Here is a 21,123-nt window from a genome sequence, read left to right as displayed (position 1 = left end):
ATCCATGGTCAGTGTGTCAAATGCTACTGAGGGCCCAGCATGAACAAAATGACTAGTTGACCGCAATCCAAAACCAGCAAGAGACTTATTCGCGACCCTGAAAAGCACAGCCTAAATGCCAAAGGCTGGTACTCAAATGGGAATTATTGGTATTCCAGTGCACCTGAAGTTGAGTAGCCACTACTTTTTCAGTTCTCTTTCTCAAATGGTGTAGGTATGAGACTTGGTGGTAAGTGACAAGTACTCAAGTATGAAGAGAAGATTTCTTATCTAAAGATAGCCAGCATACTCACTAAGAGAGGTGTTGATAATACCTGTTAATAATGATACCACAGCCACACTGTGTGCTAAATAATCAAGATGATCTACAAACTGGATACAATTAACTTAGGCTTGAATAGAGACTGGGAGTGGATGGGTCATTACTTAAAGTAAAACCATTTCCCCATGTTATTTCTCCCCCCCCCCCCACTGTTCCTCAGATGTTCTTATTAAATGCTGGAAATGGCCCACCTTGAATATCACCACAAAAGTTTTTCTTTCCTTCCCCCCCCCCCCCCTTCCTGCTGGTAATAGCTCATCTTAAGTGATCACTCTCCTTACAGTGTGTATGATAAAACCCAATGTTTCACGTTCTCTATGTGTGTATATAAATCTCCCCACTGTATTTTCCACCGAATGCATCCGATGAAGTGAGCTGTAGCTCACGAAAGCTTATGCTCAAATAAATTTGTTAGTCTCTATGGTGCCACAAGTACTCCTATCCTTTTCAGAGAGGCATTTTACATTTTATGCCCTGAAAAAGCTGCTTAACTTTATCTGAGTAGTCCCAGTCAAGTCAATTGGATTGGTCATATGTTTAAAGTTAGGCACATGATTTAGTAGCCATTAAGGCCCTGATTTAGTGTATCTTCAATCTCTTTAGGTTAGTTTCTCCGTTCATTCATTCTCCCAACATATAACCTCCCCTTACGGAACCATCTTCCATTCACGCCATTGCCAAACACGTAACAAACACAAAGGAAGAACTCTTCTTTTCTTCCCCTCAACTCAAACAAACCACAAAAAGCAGACACAAAAGGTGGCAGGGGAAATTCTTTGTTGTGAAAATGGTAAGTTTCATTTACTCCCTCAAATACACCCCCCCGAAGAATCAACAAAACAAAGACAATCAAGGAGAAGTCACTATCCTGACACAAAAGTCAAAAAAGCAGCCAGAAAAGACACTCTTCTAAACAAATGCTCTAAATAGTAATCAAAACAAAGACCAAAAATAATGATGAATGTGCACACACCAACTTGCTCCAAAAATATCCACAACCAGCATGGATGGGAGTGAGCAGGGAATGAAAAGAAATGGTGACATGAAGCACCTGCTGAGTACAATGTTCTGCTCACCTCACAAATAGCTGGTGCCCTTAGGCTGTCCTCTCCAGACAAAGGGGCTGACTTTATGCTGCAGCACCAGCCATAACAGAGGCAGGTGTTCCTTTCTTCCGGTCCCTAGGCAAAGGGCAAAAGTGTAATGTTAGCATGAAATGTAACACTATGTAGCTGTAGAAATTCAACAAAGCAAAATTGAGCTGTGATATCACTGAGATTTTAAAAACAGAAATATTTCATTACTCATGTCATGTAAAACAAGTTAATGGGAGCTGCCTGTTTTCGGGGGAGGGAGGTATGGTGAGGGGCTAAAAGTTGTGATTCACTAGTCTTCTCAGTTAAGCTGCTGTATTCATTCAAGAAAGATTGTTTAAACACAGAATAATGACATATGCTCCATGAAGGGATTATCTCTCTGCTCTCGGTGAAATAAAAAGATCAGTTCAGTGAGTGCTCCTCTGAGTTGGTGGCAATATCGTGCAGGTACAGTACAGTGTAATGTATTCAAACCATTCTGAGATGCTTTGGAATGTTACTGAAGGTTCTGAGTGTCCACTCCGGGAATCATGCCATTAGGTTGTTCTGGGTTCTGCTCAAACCAGGTCCTTCAGTCCTCAGCCCAGCAGAGTCTGGCATTGTTGCAGAAGTGACAGAACTTGGCCAAGGGCTTCTGCTTCCACACCAGGAAGCTGATTTATAATGGCAGTCTGCTCTACATCAATGATGTGACTCAGGAAAAGCAGTGATCTTGTGACCAGTGTGAAATGGGCCTGATGATGCCCTACTGGAGGACAGGAATGTTCAGTGGAAGGTATATGGAGGGAAAGGGCATAAAAAATGCACCCCTAACCTCCCTTTCTGAAAGCATGGGATTAGAGACCCAGTTCCTACATTGCTGCAGTTCCTAAATCCTGTTTTCTTCCCATAGAAGGGTAGAATTAGTTCATGGAGTAATGGGGCAGGGAGTTGGAAGTTCAGGGAGACCAACCCGGACGAGATGTTATCTGCCATCTTGTTTATGGTTTTCTTTACTGACGAACAGATTTGCAAGCATGAACGGACAGTGAAGTGTACCTTTCAGCTGCCATGGGGTGTCTTGAAACCTAGAATCAATGAAACCTAGAATCATTTTCAGGGATGCCAAAAATTTCTGTTGTCAAAACCGTGAGCGTTCAGTCCTGAAGCAGCTTTTCAGCTTCAGATACTAGGAAAATAAAGTCTCCAGGCAGGTAAAGAACTGGATATACTGTGAAACTATATCAGGGGCCTGACCTTTACCATCTGCTGCACTATCAGTTGAAATGGAAAGTAGCAGGAAGGTAGTCAGTCTCCTCTGGTGTTTTTTTCTTATCATTTTTATTTTTAAAACCTGTCTACTTTATACACTGGGGAACAGCCAGAATATCTCCAACCCTTGTCTTTGTCATTCTAGCAATCCTAAATATTCCTGAAATATACTGTCAAATACACAAGTGACATTCCATGTCCACATAAAGTGAATAGAATAGAACGATATGCCAAAATAAGACATTAGGAGACCCATTTTGCTGCAAAAGTTGCTGCTGTTCTGATTTTTCTTTGTTTGTAATGCTCTCTTACCATTACATCTGATTATTTCACAATTGCTAATATATTTTTCCTCATAACATCCTGTAGGGTAGGGTTCTGCTGTTGTTCCCATTTTACAGATGGGGAACTGAGGTACATTGAGACTGTGACTTGCCCAGGGTCACATAAGATGTCTGTGGCAGAGCAAGGAACTGATCCATGTGTCCCTACTGCCCAAACCACTCAACCAGCCTTCTTTTCTGTGTTCATAATGTTGTTCTCCAGACTCTCCATATGACTTTTGCGACAAAATAAATTTTTGCACCTATAATGTAGAACTGACTAGAGCATCTACAAATGTCATCAGAACCACCTGATGATTTATTAGCAATTCTCTCTTAATATGAAATTATTGTAGCAAGATTATAAGAAAGATTATTAGAAATGTCTTTCTCTCAGAGAAAGAGCAGAAAAAACAAGGTCAGTCTAGGGGTTCACAAACAAGTGGGCTAGTAAACAGACACTTCCACTGATAGTGTTTGCATCTCACTTCTCTATCATTTTGTATGAAAGAGGCTACAAAATAAAAGCCCAGTCCTGTGAACACTTGCCATTTGGCATACTGCTTACTCCATTGTCTTCAGCTTTATACAATAGACAAAGCCTATTGAAGTCAATGGGATTACTCTCAGAAGTAAACACTTGGTAGATTGGGGATCTAAAGTAATAATGTACTATACTGTCTGTAATCTTATTCCGGTGAATGTTAACTTCAAAATTTCTCTCCAAGAAAAATCCTACATAAAGTAGTACTTTAGCTTTAATGTCATATGTTTATTTTGATAAATATTATAGAAATATGTATTATAATAAATTTCTATAAATTTATTGAATTGCATATATTTGTTGTGCTGATATTACTGGTTTAAATCTTGAACAGTAACACATGGTAGCTGCTGTTGGAGTATCAGAAAAATCCCAAGTCTTGTCACATCAATCACCTCTGGGATATTTATGGGTAAATTACTACTGTCACTGCAATACAACATTCTAGCTCAACATATGTGCATATAGACCATTTGTATTTTGTACTGATAGGAATCTCAGTTTGGGGCCTGAATGGAGTGTGAGATAGGTTCAATGAATGTAATGCATAGATGTATAGTACATTTGTATACTGTCTGCATAATGCTGGTGTACTGATGTTACAGTCAGAGTTGATATATAAGGTGTCTATATGCAAGCTCTATTTTCAACTAATTATAAATGGCAAAAATAGTTCTTTGAGATCGAAACTTGCTGTACTTGGGGTCAATAAAGCTCATTTTCCAATCATCTCCCTTTCAGTTTTATTTAAAAACATTTTTTGGCTTATTTTCACTTAGTGAGAGGTAGAATTTGAAAAAATTTTGTGACCATTCCTTCCACTTAGATCATTTTTTTTAAATATTTGTTTTAAAAACTGAACTCAGCATACCATAAATCCTTGAGGATTAATGCTATGGCTAGTTGGCAGGGATGGGGGGAAGCCATTGTTAGGAGATATAAGAATGCAAAGTTCAGTGTTTTCATAAAGTTACATCAATGAGAAGTTGTTTTGACCAAGAATATTTGTTACAAGATGACTATCAAATATTCATCACTTGTATGCATTTTAATTTTAATATTATTTTTTTTCTCATTTAACCCCCTAAATTCTAAGGGCCTGACTCTTGTTCGCATACCTTTTTTTGCAAGAAATTAATGGGACTATTTGTTGGGGGAGGGATAGTTCAGTGGTTTGAGCATTGGCCTGCTAAACCTATGGTTGTAAATTCAATCCTTGTGGGGGTCATTTAGGGATCTGGGGCAAAAATTGGGGATTGGTCCTGCTTTGAGCAAGGGGTTGGACTAGATGACTTCCTGAGGTCCCTTCCAACCCTGATAGTCTATGAACTCAACATGAGTAAGGGTGGCAGAATCAAGACCAGAGAAAATACAAGATAAATAAGTTAATATTTCTCAATCCCATCAGGGTCACCTCAGAATTAGGAAGTTTAGAGTACGTTGGAAATAATTAAGCAGCAGAATTCTGAATTAGCTTTGATTAATGAAGAGAATGTCATGGCACCTCCAGAAACCTGGAATGCTACTCTGCTATTATGTAATCCATGTCCTTTAATTGTTCCATTTGGGGACCATTTCTGCATGATTGTTGTCCCCAAACTATTTATAAACTGTTTCTAGCAGCGTTCAGTATTCTGCTGAAGATGGTTTGGGATTCCTTAGAAATTTTCTTATTACATTTTTTTTTGTTTTGTTTTTAAATCTGTTGCCTTTAACCACTATTTTTGAAAGTATCAGAATCAACCTAAACTTTTATCATCTTTTGTCTCATTTACACAACATATGACAAATCTCCATAATTTCACTAAGACAAAACAGACAATAGGACTAGTTGTGCTGAAAATCAAGCATGTACATAAGTGCTTTGCTGAACTGTAGCTTAATATGCAATGTAGATGATTATGTATAATAATATTTTGCACTTAGTCTATCCAAAGATCTTTACAAGCCCCATTTTATGTATATGATAAAGGAGGCACAGATCCATGGATGCATGTGGAACAGGGATTCAACCTTAAGCTCCCTGGGTAAATATACTTGGCCTTCACTCAGAACAGTAACATGAACCCTTGTAAGCCATGAGTGGGCATTCAATAAGGATTGTGGAATAATCAAGTCATTTGCATGTGAAATCTATTATATCTGTTTAAAACCAATAACATAATGGTGTAGGGGCCAGAGAGAAAGAACTGGTAGGGGAAGACAGTAGAGGGAAACAGATGAGAGAAATATAGGGGAAGAGGTGGAGGAGAAAACAAGGAGCATCAAAAATGTCTTCGTTCTTGACATCAGTAGATCTAAGGCTGGCCCCATCAGTTAAAAACTTTTCTTTTTCTGATCAGTTTAATTTCAACATGAGTTCTCTCAACTTTCCAGCTGGTGAGATTATCTGTTTTATTGTAAGTGCTGTGCATTCATGTTGGGGACACATTGACCAGTGTTGTCTTTTAGTCCCTTCCTAAGGAATGGTGTTGAATCTCCAGGACCCACTGGTAGTGGTTGAGACACATTTGATATTGTCTCACAGGATCTCAGGACCCAACTACTTGATAAGAGGCCAGGAGGAATGGCATAGCTGACTGGTCCATCATGGTTGCCATCCTGTGAAGCCAGAGCTGACTGGTCCATCATGGCTACCATAGCTTTGGAGAGTTAGGACCACGGACTGGATCTTATTGAGCTAAATCCTGATGATATCAACTAGTGACTTGATCCTTGTGTTCTAAAAGGAAGTATTTCCATGATGAGTTTATATTTTTGGTGCTTGGGTGTGGATGGGAGACTATCTTCAAGTGAAATTTTGTTAATAGCTGGGATATCAAAGCTCAAACTCCTGGAAAAAAGTATAGTAATACGTCTTATGATTAAAGTACAAATATTTATTTTATAAATGTTTTTACATTGTTAAGTTGTGGGCTTCTGTTTAGAACTATCTAATCAGTTGCAAAGGGACAAGTAAAATTCCCAGCATTCTAAGGAAGTAATCTTTTGTCTTTTCATTCCTGTTTTTCGAATTTGGAAAAAATCCAATAGATTATAGAGACCCTTATGTATTGCTGAAAATGTATATGCAGTACTCTGGACTGCATCCAACAGTTGAGAGTTTTTTGTCAGTAAATAGTGCTGTGAAAGAGTGCCCCCCCAAATTCACAAGAGGATCTGTACATACAGTGCTGAAGGGCCTCCACACTGTTATAGCTGAAGTACAATACCTCTTTAGTTTTTCAAATAAAATTGCAGGTGACTTGATTATGGTGTATAAATACTTTTATGGGGAGAAAATAACAAATACTAATGAGCTCTTTAATCGAGCAGAGAAATGCATAATAAGAATCAGTGGCGGGAAGCTGAAACCAGGCAAATTGGAATTGGAAATCAGGCATACATTTTTAACGGTGAGGGTGATTAATCCCTGGAACAAACTACAAGGGAAGTGGTGGATTCTCAATCTCTTGGCGTCTTCAAATCAAGACTGGGTGCCTTTCTGGAAAAGAGATGCTTTAGTCAATTACAACTTGTGTTTGAATAATCTGTAACTTACTGGGCTCAGTACACAGATAAGTAGGTGAAATTCAATGGCGTGTAATATACAAGAGGTCAGACTCAATGACTTCTGACTTTAAACTCTGTATTTTCACTTGAAGAAAGAACAGTTACTTACCTTACAGTAACTGTGGTTTTTCGAGGTGGTCTAGACAGTGTGGATCCCATGCCCTATCCTCCATCCCCACTTTCAAAGCCCTTGGCAACCTTGGGGTTAGAATTCCAAGGGAACTGAAGTAGGCCTGTGGCTTCCCCAACCTTTCTGTCCTCGTACAAGAGCACGAGGAGACACAGGGCACATGGGTGGTCCTAGCATGCACTGCTCTTCAGAATTCTTTGCTCTGATGTGTATGAAGCGGATGCACACCTACAGTGGGATCCACACTGCTTCTTGGATAACCACAGTTATTGTAGAATTAATAATCATTCTGTATTCCAGAACAGTATCCAAAAAAGTTTTCATATGCAATTTTGGCGGAGCCTCAGCTTTTACCTCTTTGGTTAAATTTTCATCTCAGTATAATGCGTGCTGGCACTTTTTACTGTGATCTAAAAACATTAATGTATTATCTAAGCATATTTGTATAATATTTTACCCTTAAGAAGCCAAATAGTCAGTTCCTTAATTATTGCATAAAATATCAAGATACAAAATATCCTCAATTAAACTGACCAAATGTTGAAAAGTAGCTATATCTAGGGCTATATCATTTCCAGGGTTTAACAGTTACATGACAAAATAGTTTAAGCATAAAACAGCTTGCATGGAATACAATATAGTCTCTTGCATTGCAAGAAATCTATTTCTAGATCTGATGAAGATCTTAATTGATTTTAATTCACCTTTATTTTTTAAGAGTAAAATGGAGCTCCCTTCACAAGTCAATGCCAATACTAAATACATTATTCAGTGATCTTATCTCCATGTTGTTTGGCTCCAGAAGATGTATAAAGAGCAGGTCAATATCTGTCTAGGCTGATGCTTTCATGGGGACAAAACCACATGTTGACATTTATTATCTTTCTTACCGAGTGATTATTGTGAATGGGCAACCAGGTTTTTACTGGCTTTGAAGCGATATTGGAATTTGGCTCTTTCCTCTTTAAGAAGGAAAGATTTTCATGTTTCCAGAATTTGAGAGGAAATATAGATCATAACTTTCATTGAAATGCCATTATACTGGAGATGGAATAGATTAATAATGTTGGTGAAACAGTCCATCGCTCATTTCCAGAAGAGTGAACTACGATTCAGTTGAGTTTACGTTGAGTTTTCCAAAGCGTGGAGCTATCACTGTTTTGTCCCACATTATCAATGTATGGATTCCATATGAGTGTGTGTGTGTTTGTTTGTTTTCCCAGCTGAAATAAAGATCTGTTTTAAATACTACCATGGTATTAGTGGAGCCCTGCGAGCTACTACCCCATGTATCACTGTGAAAAACCCTGCTGTGATGGTAAGTTGAGCCTTTATATCAGTTTGTAATTTATCTGTAAAGAGATGATTTAACCTGTCAGTCACACGTACTTGATTTCAACTTCAATCTCCTAGTTTTGCCATTAACTGGGATTTTTGTGATTTTTACTTGATGCAATCCAGTTGTATTATAGGCTGCATAGAAGTGATGACTCTTGTTAAGGTTGCTCAATACTTTTCATTATAAGACTTTTTTTTTTCAATTGCTTATAACTTTGACAAACTTTAACTAGTTGGGCTGAGATTTTTCATGCTGTGTATCTACCTCAGGCTGAATCTTTTTAGAAAGTATGAGCCAAAACAGGTTTAACTCTTCCTCAGAATTAGGTTAGGAAATGCATATATTTAGCATGGGCAAAACAGTTGTTTTGTTGAGAAGCACAATGACTTGAAATTTAGCAGAAGTGCCTTTTTGCCATCCCCGTAGAAATCCACAGAAATTTGGCCAAGTCATGAGCCTTTGAAAATCTCAGTTCACACATGCTCAGTAGAAGGGGGGACTGGGATGTGGAGCCGAATATGGGAGGGCTGAGACTGGGACAATGAGTTGGGTTTGGAGGGGGCTGGGATAAGTGGTCAGTGAGGACTGGGTCAAGGATAGGTAGAGGGACCAGGGGAAGAAGTGGGGAGGGGGAGACAAGGCCGAAGGGTCTGTAATTACTAAAGCATGTTCCCTTTTGAACTTGGAGTAGAACCCAGGATTCGTTCATCTTAGTAAAAAGAAAAGGAGTACTTGTGGCACCTTAGAGACTAACAAATTTATTTGAGCATAAGATTTCGTGAGCTACAGCTCACTTCATCGGATGCATTCAGTGGAAAATATAGTGGGAAGATTTATATACATAGAGAACATTAAACAATGAGTGTTACCATACACACTGTAACGGGAGTGATCACTTAAGGTGAGCTATTACCAGCAGGGGAGAAAAAACTTTTTGTAGTGATAATCAAGGTGGGCCGTTTCCAGCAGTTGACAAGAACGTCTGAGGAATGGTGGGGGGAGGAGAGGGACGGAGCAATGCCCCTCTGCCCTGTACATTGGTCAAACTGGACAATCTCTACGTAAAAGAATAAATAGACACGAATCAGACGTCAAGAATTATAACGTTCAATAACCAGTCGGAGAACACTTCAATCTCTTTGGTCACTTGATTAGAGACCTAAAAGTTGCAATTATTCAACAAAAAAACTTCAAAAACAGACTCCAACGAGAGACTGCTGAATTGGAATTAATTTGCAAACTGGATACAATTAATTTAGGCTTGAATAAAGACTGGGAGTGGATGGGTCATTACACAAAGTAAAACTATTTCCCCATGTTTATTCCCCCCCTTCCCTGCTGTTCCTCAAACGTTCTTGTCAACTGCTGGAAAGGGCCCACCTTGATTATTGCTACAAAAGGTTTTTTCCCCCACTCTCCTGCTGGTAATAGCTCACCTTAAGTGATCACTTTCATTACAGTGTGTGTATGGTAACACCCATGGTTTCATGTTCTCTATGTATATAAATCTCTCCTCTGTTTTTTCCACCAAATGAATCCGATGAAGTGAGCTGTAGCTCATGAAAGCTTATGCTCTAATAAATTTGTTAGTCTCTAAGATGCCACAAGTACTCCTTTTCTTTTTGCGAATACAGACTAACACGGCTGCTACTCTGAAACCTGTTCATCTTAGTATTAAATTTTCCTGTCTTTAAATTATCTGTTCAGCCCACTGGCAAATGTTTGCCTTATCTTCCTCTAGAGTCTGGCCTGCATAGAGGATGACAACCTACTATTACTATCACTTTTTTTAAGTCTGCAACCTCTTAATTTAAAATTACATGGAAAAAGCTACATTATGTTCTCAGTTGTAATTTGTGCACTGCTATTGAAATCTAATGGGAGTACACTGTTGCAACTAGAGAAGTTATTTGAAGATAATAGGACTGCACAGGTGTAGACTAGGGGAACAGTTTGTTCTTCAGTATCTCTGTGCAAGAGATGAAGACAGCCCAATTTCACTTTCAGATTCTAAATTGAGATTGAAAACCTGGTTAGTTAGAAATTTTTTTCTTGTGAACTATGCACACCGAACACAGAAGAGAAGACACGTTAAACTTGGAACCTCCATAACACCATTGTTAGTCACTGCACATAACTGAACTGTATTTCGGTCCAGTCAGATTTACATAATTTTTGGCCACACACAACTATATAACTAAGCAAAACGCACTAAATTGAGTTTTCATTTGTAGATTACGTATTTAATCAAAATACAGAGAACTCTCTTGAGATGTACCCAATAATCAACATTAAATGCTTTTTGGGACAGAAAACAAGGGGTTTAAAAGAAAACAAAAAGGAGCCTATTTAATGTCACTTGGTAGTAAGCGGATGCAATTGTATTAAATCCAGTGTGAAGTCATTTGGTGAATGTAATTTTTCTCTTAAGTAGGACCTTCTGTTAATTGGTTGTTAAGTGAGTTTGCTGTTGTACAGCATGGACAGAAAATCCTTAACAACAGAATAGGAAATATGGGAGAATCCCATAGAGCATACATCTAAACACACTGAACTGTTTGATAATATTTTGGGAACTGCATGGCTTGAGCCTAATCCTGCAAGGTGCTAAGCATCTTCAATGGGACTTTAAAGTCTTCAGCATCTTGCAGAGCAGCAGTTGGCACCTTTCAAGATCAAGACAGTCAGTGCTATCACATGCATGTTTTTTGCATGCGTCTTGAATAAACTCTGCTCTAGCAAGTTGTTTGTTGCGATAGTAAGCAATTCTTGATGCTCATTTGTTTGGCGATATCTACAATTCAATGCACATCCTGCTTACAGCTATTTCATAGCTATGCTGACGTAACAAACTGAAAAGACTAGCCATGATTCTATGTGCATGCTGAGTTATTTCCTGTGGAGAGATGTACTAAGGAGAAACATTGAATGGCTTCCTTCAATCTGAACCTCCATATATATGTAAAACTTACCTTTTCTGAGTTTGGGTTTACCCATATCTCAAGCTTGAGATGACTAAAACTCCAATTTATTGGACTGTTAATTACTTATTAAAAGTAGGTAGAACTAATGAGAGTTGCCCACTGATTAAAATGGAAATTACAAGGGTAGATGGAAAAATTCCTGATAATACCTGAAAATAATTGAATTCTCATGACTACTCCTTAAGCATCTTGTAGTGCAGTAGATTTAGATTTTCTTCTCAACATCAAACTACTTATCCTAGTGCTGAACACACTCTTGTGAAATACTGACTATTTAAACTAAAAAGTTTTAATCGTTTAAAATAATAATTCAGTTCTGTTAAATAAATGCATTATTATATGCACTGCAAGGCTTCCCAACTTTGTATTATACTTATTTCAGTTTATCACTCTATCCAGTTTACATAATATTCCACAGTACATTTTGTTAATTTATTTAGTAATATAATGTGTAGCCAGATAATCCTCTGGTGATTGTACAGTTGAGGATACTGAAAGTTGTAATTTATTCCATTTCATTAGTATTTTCTTGATCTTGCACTCCTTTTTAAGGAGGTCTGTACAGTGTGGGTATATACAATGAATAGGTGAAAGATGTGGGTATTCAAGATTGTATTTCATTGTCATTGTATTAGATTATATGCCAGCAAAGTGCCAGCTTTGATGTAAATTCCATTGCAGTGAAGCTGCTGTAACATTGATGTATTTTTACTTTTATAATAATTGAATTCAATGGAGACATTTTTTCTGTTTAAAAAAAAAAAGTATCATGTGGATAGTTTGTTGCCATGATTTATTAGTATGATGATGTGGTCTTATCTGATGGAATGACTCCCCAGAAAAAATACACACAGAATCAGTGAGGACTTTTTCTTAATGAAGAATGTTTGGAACAAGAAATCAGTATAAGTTAACAGCCCCCCCCCCCCAAAACCCCCCGAAAACTCCACAGTTCTTATGACTCTTGGTGTTCAGCCCAAATGTTCCAAAGATATGCCCCTGTCTGCTTTCCAAGCACCTTTGCAAAGGATAGAGGAAGCCGAGATGGAGTTAACCCATTGTCCGTGGAAGACCAGGTCATTTTGCTGCATGGTGTCACGTGACTTACCCATATGAAGTCATTTGGAATAACAGTTTCATAGTCAATAGGCACGTGACAGAATGCAGAACACTATATTGAGAAATGTTATTGCATGAGAAACGGTGAATCATGAATATTGTACTTATGCAAAATGAAATATGCTGAGATGTGAACAATGTAATTTTCTGTCACTGTGCATCCTTTCTGAAGAGACTCAAGGCCAAAGGAGACCTCAGACATGATTTTCATCACTTTTTCTTTCACTGCTGTTTCTTCATCTTTGCTACATATTCTGCTAAATGTTAGAATTTTGCTAATGAGGAAATTCTTGACTTCAGATGCTGATTAATTCTCACCACTTAGTCTTGTTTTGTTTTTTGCGCTGCTTTAGTGTGCAGATACATTCCATGATGATTGGCATGGCAGTCAGATTAACAGATGAGATGGCAATATTTGTTTGTTTAAAAAAAAACGTGAAAAGACCGCCATTACACTTTTTATATTAAGGCGAAGCCGAGTTTCTTCACAGATTAAAGATGTTAAGGCCAGCAGAGGGTATTACAATCATGTAGTCTGAATTCCTAGATGCTGAACCTCATCCAGTAACTCCTATATCAAGCCTGTCACTTCTTCTTTTTGAGTAATAACTTCATTTTTAGAAAGCTATCCAGTCTTGATGTAAAGAGGTGTCTTATCTTTCATAGATTTAATATATGGCTAAATGCAGCCAGACTGCAGTATCTTTCTCAGTGTTTTACACCCCAACTATGATTTATATTCTTGGAAACAGACCACTTAATAGTTTTTCTATTGTGTATCTTTTTGTATACCCTTCATTTACATGCATATATCCTCAACATATTTTTCTCTTTTTAAATATAAAATCACATTGGTAATACTCTATTTTATTAGAGATGCATAACCCCGGTGTACACCCTAGTGTGTCCAGGTATCAAGCTTTATCAGACTTACATTCTGGTAAGCATTTCCACAGGTTGACTTCACCTTATCCTAACAATTCATTCTCTTTTCTCTGCTGGATGAGAGTACTGAGTCCTCCTTTTGGAACCATTTGTCCTGAAACACAAACCCTATATTTTAAATTGATTCGAAAAGTAAGAGTATGTCTTACACTGAAGTTAGGAGCATGCCTCCTAGTGTGGATAGACAGACTTGTGCTAGCTCCTCTCAAGCTAGTGCGCTAAAAATAGTAGTATGGATGTGGCGGCACAGGGAGTGGCATGGGTTAGCCATCTAAGCTCAGACTTAGGAGGTCATGTGGCTTGGATTTAGGGGGCAGCTCAGACTAGCCACCCATGTTGCAACATCCACACTGCTGTTTTTAGTGCACTATCTTGAGTGGAGCTAGCACAAGTCTCTCTACCCGGTCTGGGAGGCTCCCTCCCAACTGCAGTGTAGACATACCCTAATAGTCCATGATTTCTGATGGGTTGTTTAGCTGGATAACATGTCATTCTTGGGGAAAAAAGACAAGCTCCTCCTACTGATGCGTTTGCAAAAACTCCACTTGTGAAGGAGGCAATGGGGCAGATTTATTTCTAAGAAGTGAAACTTACAAAAACAAACAAAGCTTTTATCAGGGAAAGTAGAAATAAACCTCAGTAAAAGTTTCCCAAGTATGAGCATGGCTTTCAGATCAATGCCACACTTAGAAATCTGATGTGCCTTATTTTGTCACATAGATGTTAAATATTTTGATAGTTTTCTCTTTTGATTGCCCTCTGTGAGCCATGTATTTTGTCTTTAGGTAATAAATGGTACATGGAACTACTTACTGCACAGTGTCTGTGATTAGTTCATGCTTATGAATAAAATGCCAATTTGCGCTATTGATTTTTTGAGAAGACACAAAAACTTATGAGGAAGAAGAGCTTTTGCTTTCTTCAGTTAATACCCTCCATACACTTAATAATAATGCATTATGTATGTTCAGAATATTCTCAGTATTGCAATATTGACCCTACATAGCACAGACAGTTGTCAGTATTTACGAAATTCCAGGGAATTTGGGGTGGATGGAAACAAGTACTGGTGTCTTCAGATTATAGCTTTGTCTATGGGTAATATTTTTCTCCTGAGTACTTCATAACCATCCTCATGAACATACAAAAACAAATGAAAAATGCCATGATATGCTTCATTTTTTTTCTCCCTCTTTAGATAGGGGTGGAAGGTATGGATGAAGGTGCTTCTGCAACTCAACAATCTCGGAAACTAGTCAGCTTTGCATTGTCAGGTAAGATTTCAGAAGTCTCCAAGAAATTTTCAGTGTGCCCAAGGGAACATCCATCTCGGACTGAGTAGTGGTAAAGCTAGCTTTTCTGCCCATAGAAAAGGGCTAGTGGAATGCAAGTTAGTCCCATTGCTTTGAGAGATGGACAGAATACCAAAACAACAAGGGTTGTAAATAGTGAAATCTTTCTGAACACTTTCCCCCCCCCCCCCGTTAGTAACAGAGAAAAGGAAGTGAAATCTTACTCCTGTTGATTAGTGCTTACTCTATATGTGGTCTCATGAGAGTAAAGTATCTCAATGTGAACAAAGGTGGTAGAAGCTGGTCCCTAAATCTTGAAGAACAGACAACAAAAACTTTGAGGAGATTTCTCTCTCTCTGTAGGATAGAACACACTAAAGCTGCCTTTTAGAATGGTTTTGTAGCAATTAATTGGGAAAAACACAAGAGAGCCTATAGAAAATAAATATGATTCTTATAAAACCTTATAGAGTGTAACAGAGTTCTAGCTCAGCTGCAAGAATTGTATGGTTGATTTAAAAATTTTATAGAATGGCAAATTTAATAAAATTTTTCCATAAAGGTGCTGCGTCTGGGGAAAGGTAGTATGTTTTTTAAGTGTTTGGGCTTTTTTGTGTGGAGAAGGAGATACTTCTACCTTGTAAACAGAATTTGGCATGGTAGTGTCTTTGTGTGAATGATATTGCCCTCCAGGGCTGGCTGCAGAGAGGATCAGGGACCTAACTAATGTTGACAAAGGAGGTCTCTTTTTGTCTTAAGTGCAAGAAGTTTCTACTTTTGGGGGTGAAAGATTAGTCACGGTACCCTGTATGAATGTGATTATAGAGAGAGATCAGTAGTGACTCCACTACTGCAATTTACACTTAAATCATAGCCAAAATCCCTCTGTTTCATACTTTAGTGATTGCATTACTCTCCAATGTGGGTATAATATCGCTTCAGAGGACAGTTGAATTTACTATGTAATGTTTTGATGAAATATCCACTTTTGCAGAGGATTGTATCTCCTACAGAAGAAGTGACCCACAAGTAGGAGATATGAGACTGATCTAGCTAGGAGGCAGAAAAGTGGCATAAAGGGGGGGTCTAGCTCTACAACGAATATATGCAACAGTGATTAGCCACAGGACCCATCATTTGCAGTGTGTACAGTCCATCTCTTACTACAGATGGCACGCTGCTAGGTATTCATAGGGGTTTGGTGGTACAATGAAATGTCACGTGTTCAGGAACTAGTTGATTGCCATATGTGGAGTCAGAAAAGAATATTCCAACAGGTCAGATTGGCAGCAACTCTGGGGATTTTTCTGTCCTCTCCAGGATGCGGTGCAAGTTTCTTGTCAGGATCATCTAGGTTCATCTCACTTAATCAGTTTCCTCCCATTTCAGGGGCCTTGAGATTGGTCCATCTTGGTCCTTCCTATCCTCTGCCTGTGGCACATAGTAACTTAGTTTCCTGAGGGCTGTGATACCTTGGACTAATTTCTGTTGCTGGGTTTAGTGTGGGGATACTCGTAGCCTGTGCTACATAGGTGGTCCGACTAGATGATCTGGCAGACCAGAGAAAATATCCTTTTAAAATTACAGGAATAACTTTCACTACTGGTTGCCCTAATGTAGGACTCTCTCAGAGGAAAGGAAAAATCAAGTTGTCGTTTGAAGAATTCTGTAATTACACTTACAAATGATAATTGTGAACACAAATGACATTAAAATGCGTTCTAAATTGTATGCTACATCTCATGATCTAAGGAGGAAGGTCAGTTATAATAGCAAAACCTGGAGAAGAAGAGATGGAATGGAAAAAAATTAAAATAGCAATTGGACATCTCTAGCACAAGATAGAAGTTTAGTTGCACTACACCTTTTCACTATAATCTTTAGCATGTGTCAGTTTGGTCATGATGAAAACTGTCCCCACCCATGGAACATGAACTCTTTTTGTAAAAGTTTAATTCCATGATTGAACACTCAGTGAAGCTGAAGTGAATGAAACTGTGTTTTAAGGCCAGAAGGGATCACTAGATTATCTAGCCTGACTTCCTGTGTATCCACATCTTTCCCTCTCATTTGAGTTGAAAACTCAGCCTTTAGCTCCAGCAATTGAAGTAATTACAAATGGTGGCATTTTGTTTTGCTCATTTTAATGTTTCAGAACTTAAAGTTTCTATTAGTGAAGTCCCTCTAGGACAGATCTCTGAATATGCCACCTATTGTTCTCAAAATAGCTGCTCAGTGGAGCATCTAACTTGCATGTATGGGAATGGTGGGGAGGAGCTGTCTTCATCAATTCACTCGCTGAGAATGGCCTTTTCCCCTCAGTCTGCCGCAATGCTGTGATCCATTCTTGATCTGCTAACACTCCCTTCAGAGATGAACATGGATAAATATAACATTTCAACTGGCTTGACCCTGTGTGGTGCTAACTAAGCAACTGTCCATTCATAAATACCTTTACTGCTCATCAGCACTCTGGTTACCAAGCAAGGAAAGCAGTCTGCCAAAAAAGACATACTTAGGTCCTGCACTGTCTCCAGGGGATAGTCAAAACAGGTGCACGGTCAGGGTAGATTTGTCCTTGCACTTCTGCTAGCAACAGAGCATGGAAACAACAATCTTGTTTGGGCAGACTGACTGGGAAAAGCAGGTCTACGACTTCTGCTTTGGTGTGAAACTAACATTGTTTAATCATGAAACAAATTTTGGCTACAGGCTGAGAAGTCATTTTCCTTGATGAGTGTGTGAACAAAACTTGAGCACAAATATTTGGGGAAAACATTGAATAGAAAACAAAGTTGCAAATAATATTCCTCACTGTGCTCCCATCTTGCCTTACCGACTTTGTTTTAAAGGTCTGGTTTTAATCTTCCTTTTATGGAGGTGCCTTTCATGTTGTTTTTTTTTTAAAGCCTGCTCTTTTTCATTCTCCAATCTTTTCTAAGAGCACTTTAACTATGTTCAGATAAACCCATTTCAAAATGCTGGTCTTTAAAGATGATGAAAGGATAGGTTGTTTACATAAAGAGATCTCTAAAATTAGTTGGGAATACTTAGAAAGCTGAGTGGTTGAACCTCCCTAACCATTGCTGTTTATAGGCCATGACAGTGCATGTCAGAAAGCATTAGCGATATAGTGCAGTACATTATTATATTAATATATCAATGTAAAATTGGATCACATGATGAAATAATATATCTGCCTTAGGCTGTAGGATCCTGCATGTTCTTAATTTTAAATTATTCTGAATACACACTGAGATTACGTTCCGTGGATATATTTTAAAAAGTTGGGGAAAACATTAAAGTCTCTCTTGCTTGCTGATGAGTTCTTGTCTCTTTATGCATGAATTGCTTTTCATGGTAACAATTTACAAAGAGGCATACAGGGCTTCTTCGTTCACAAGCATAACTGTGCTTCTGCCTGGAGAAGGAGAGTGTTTAACTGGTTCAAATGAGAAGTGCATGATAGAGAACTGTCGTGTTCTTTCTCTGTCATTTCAATTATGAAGAAATTGCCCTTAAAAGGGTTTAGTTTGTATTTTATGATATTTCCTATATACTATTTTTAGTGTCCTCACCCTCAACTGTAACTTTTGATCATAAGGTTGGGGTTTTTAGGTTGAATCCAAATTCAGGGTCTCATTTTAGTACAGCAACCTTTTTCTGAGTGTGCAAAAACTACCTACAAAATTTCATATCTGATCTTGTGTGGGCCAGCTTCACTGAGGTTGGAGACTGCACACTACATGCTAGGATAGCTCATGAAGAAGGACCCAGAAATCTGTGGCTTCAGGGAACTGGAAAAGAAAAATACTTTGAAAGTTAATTTTAAAATCAATTATTGTATTGAAAGTGCCCCTCTTACCCTGGCTATTTGAGGCTTATGGCCCCAGCATTTAAGCAGGTACTGAGGATATGAACAAAAGTTCTTCTGGCAGGTGAGCATCAGTGTAAGTTCCTCCATCATACAGCAGATGGCACAAGGCTGCCATACTTTTTTCTGTGGGGAAAAAGCTCTGTGTAAAGAAAGAAACATCCTCAGAAAACTCCACATCTCCTCTCTTGGGAGTGGCTTTTCTTCCTCTGGGCTGAGACCATGTGCCTCCCAGCCCAGATCACCATCTTGCTTTCTGAACATTTAGGGTGATCTCTATGCATCAGTGTATCAATCCTGAAAAACATTGTTTCATTATCCTATTTCATGGGTGGCTCTTCCTTTTCTTTTTCTTTCTTTTTTTTTAAATCCAGCAGCATGTGGAGGAGTGGAGATTGGGTGCTTTTTCTCTGAATGCAAACACATTAAATACATTTGTTCTCTCAGGAAAACTGAATGAATTCCTGCCATAGGCAACTTCCATTCACTAGATCTAATTAATCATAGTATGAGTAATTTTGTGTTACTTTTTTTTAACAGTTTATGGTAAACTGAAATCCGAGGTAATATTTTAGGACTACCTCATTTGAACTTCATGTTTTAATCTTTTTGTTCCTTTTCCTTCTTTCTTTCAAGATATTAGAGCAGTTGGGCTTAAAAAAGGGATGTTCTTCAATCCTGATCCTTACCTAAAGATGTCCATTCAGCCAGGAAAGAAAAGCACGTTTCCTACGTTTGCCCATCATGGTCAGGAAAAAAGGTCTACTATCATCAGTAACACAACTAATCCTGTTTGGCACAGAGAGGTAATGTATGCCTTTTAAGAACTCCTTCAATTGGCTAATGTAATAAGTCACTAAGATATTGTTTCCTTCTTTTATGTATTGGTCTTTAACATCTGATGCTATGAGCTGGTTATTTAAATAGACATGGAAATTGCAGTAATTGTAGGAACCCTGTTGTTGGGTAGGAACAGTTATCTTCTGTAACATGTTTTAATCATATGCTGTGAGCTTCAGTCCCTCTTCTGATAGCAAGTTTTGGAATTGCTTAATAGCCGTTTGGATTCCTTGAAATTGCAGGAATAAATTAATTAGAATGGATTATATGTTGTGAGAAGAATCATTACAAAAAGGCACAGGAAGTTAACATTGATATTCAGGCTCAGCCTGGGCAATATTCCGACTACAGTTAATTGAGAAATTATTCTCTCTCATAGTGCATAGCAACTGGCAAGGTCAAAGATTTCTCCATCGTCAGGCAAGGGGGATGATCTTTGAATTATTATATGTAGCTTGACAAAAGGCAACTTTTGAGATTTGCTTCCACGGGGAAGGCTGTTTTGTTGTTAGAATGGACACTGAAATGATACAGTCTCATATGCATTTCAGGCAGGCCTATGTGATAGGGGACTCTTTATTGAGAAGAATAGACAGGCCTGTAACTAGAGCTGATCCAGAGAATAGAAGGGTGTGCTGTCTTCCAGGTGCTAAGATACAGGATGTAGAGCTGAGGTTGAAAAGGATCCTAAAGGGAGCGGGAAAGAATCCCCTAATTATCCTTCATGTGGGAACAAATGATACGGCTAGATTCTCGCTGGAAAGTATTAAGGGAGACTATGCTAGGCTGGGGAAGACGCTTAAGGAAATTGAGGCTCAGGTGATCTTTAGTGGGATCCTGCCTGTTCCTAGAGAAGGGCAACAAAGGTGTGACAAGATTCTGACTGTCAACAGATGGCTTAGGCAGTGGTGCTATAAGGAGGGCTTTGGGATGTATGGCCACTGGGAGGCATTCACGGACAGAGGACAGTTCTCTCGGGATGGACTTCATCTGAGTAGGGAAGGAAATAGACTTCTAGGATCAAGGCTGGCACAACTGATAAAAGAAAAGGAGTACTTGTGGCACCTTAGAGACTAACAAATTTATTTGAGCATAAGCTTTCGTGAGCTACAGTGAGCTGTAGCTCACGAAAGCTTATGCTCAAATAAATTTGTTAGTCTCTAAGGTGCCACAAGTTCTCCTTTTCTTTTTGTAAATACAGACTAACACGGCTGCTACTCTGACAACTGATAAAAAAGAGGTTTAAACTAGGAATTTGGGGGAGATGGTTGGGAGATGTCCAGGTAATCTCCACGCCAGATTTTAGCATTGAGAGGGAAGAAGACGAAGTAAGAAAGGATACAGCCGTGGGTAGGAGAATGTATATAAGGAGCGAGAGCAGTGTGGATACTAGTCTAATAGGTTATACTGGCTGTAGAATGACTGTGCCTAATAGGGTACAAAATGTGAGCGAGACCAAACAGCAAAAATTAAGATGTTTGTACACCAATGCAAGGAGCCTAGGTAACAAA

General features: G+C 38.6%; 1 protein-coding gene across 1 annotated transcript in view; it reads left to right on the top strand.

Moving 5' to 3' along the window:
- HECW2 (HECT, C2 and WW domain containing E3 ubiquitin protein ligase 2) overlaps positions 1-21,123 on the top strand; it is a 263,183-nt gene that overhangs the window by 152,265 nt on the left and 89,795 nt on the right. Inside the window, 3 exon segments of the mRNA XM_038422564.2 lie at positions 8,443-8,537; positions 14,805-14,880; positions 19,409-19,578. Coding sequence (XP_038278492.1) covers positions 8,443-8,537; positions 14,805-14,880; positions 19,409-19,578 — 341 coding nt within the window.

This window comes from Dermochelys coriacea, chromosome 11 (genome assembly GCF_009764565.3).
Source record: "Dermochelys coriacea isolate rDerCor1 chromosome 11, rDerCor1.pri.v4, whole genome shotgun sequence".
Taxonomy (NCBI): domain Eukaryota; kingdom Metazoa; phylum Chordata; order Testudines; family Dermochelyidae; genus Dermochelys; species Dermochelys coriacea.
This window is presented reverse-complemented; position numbering and strand designations above follow the sequence as displayed.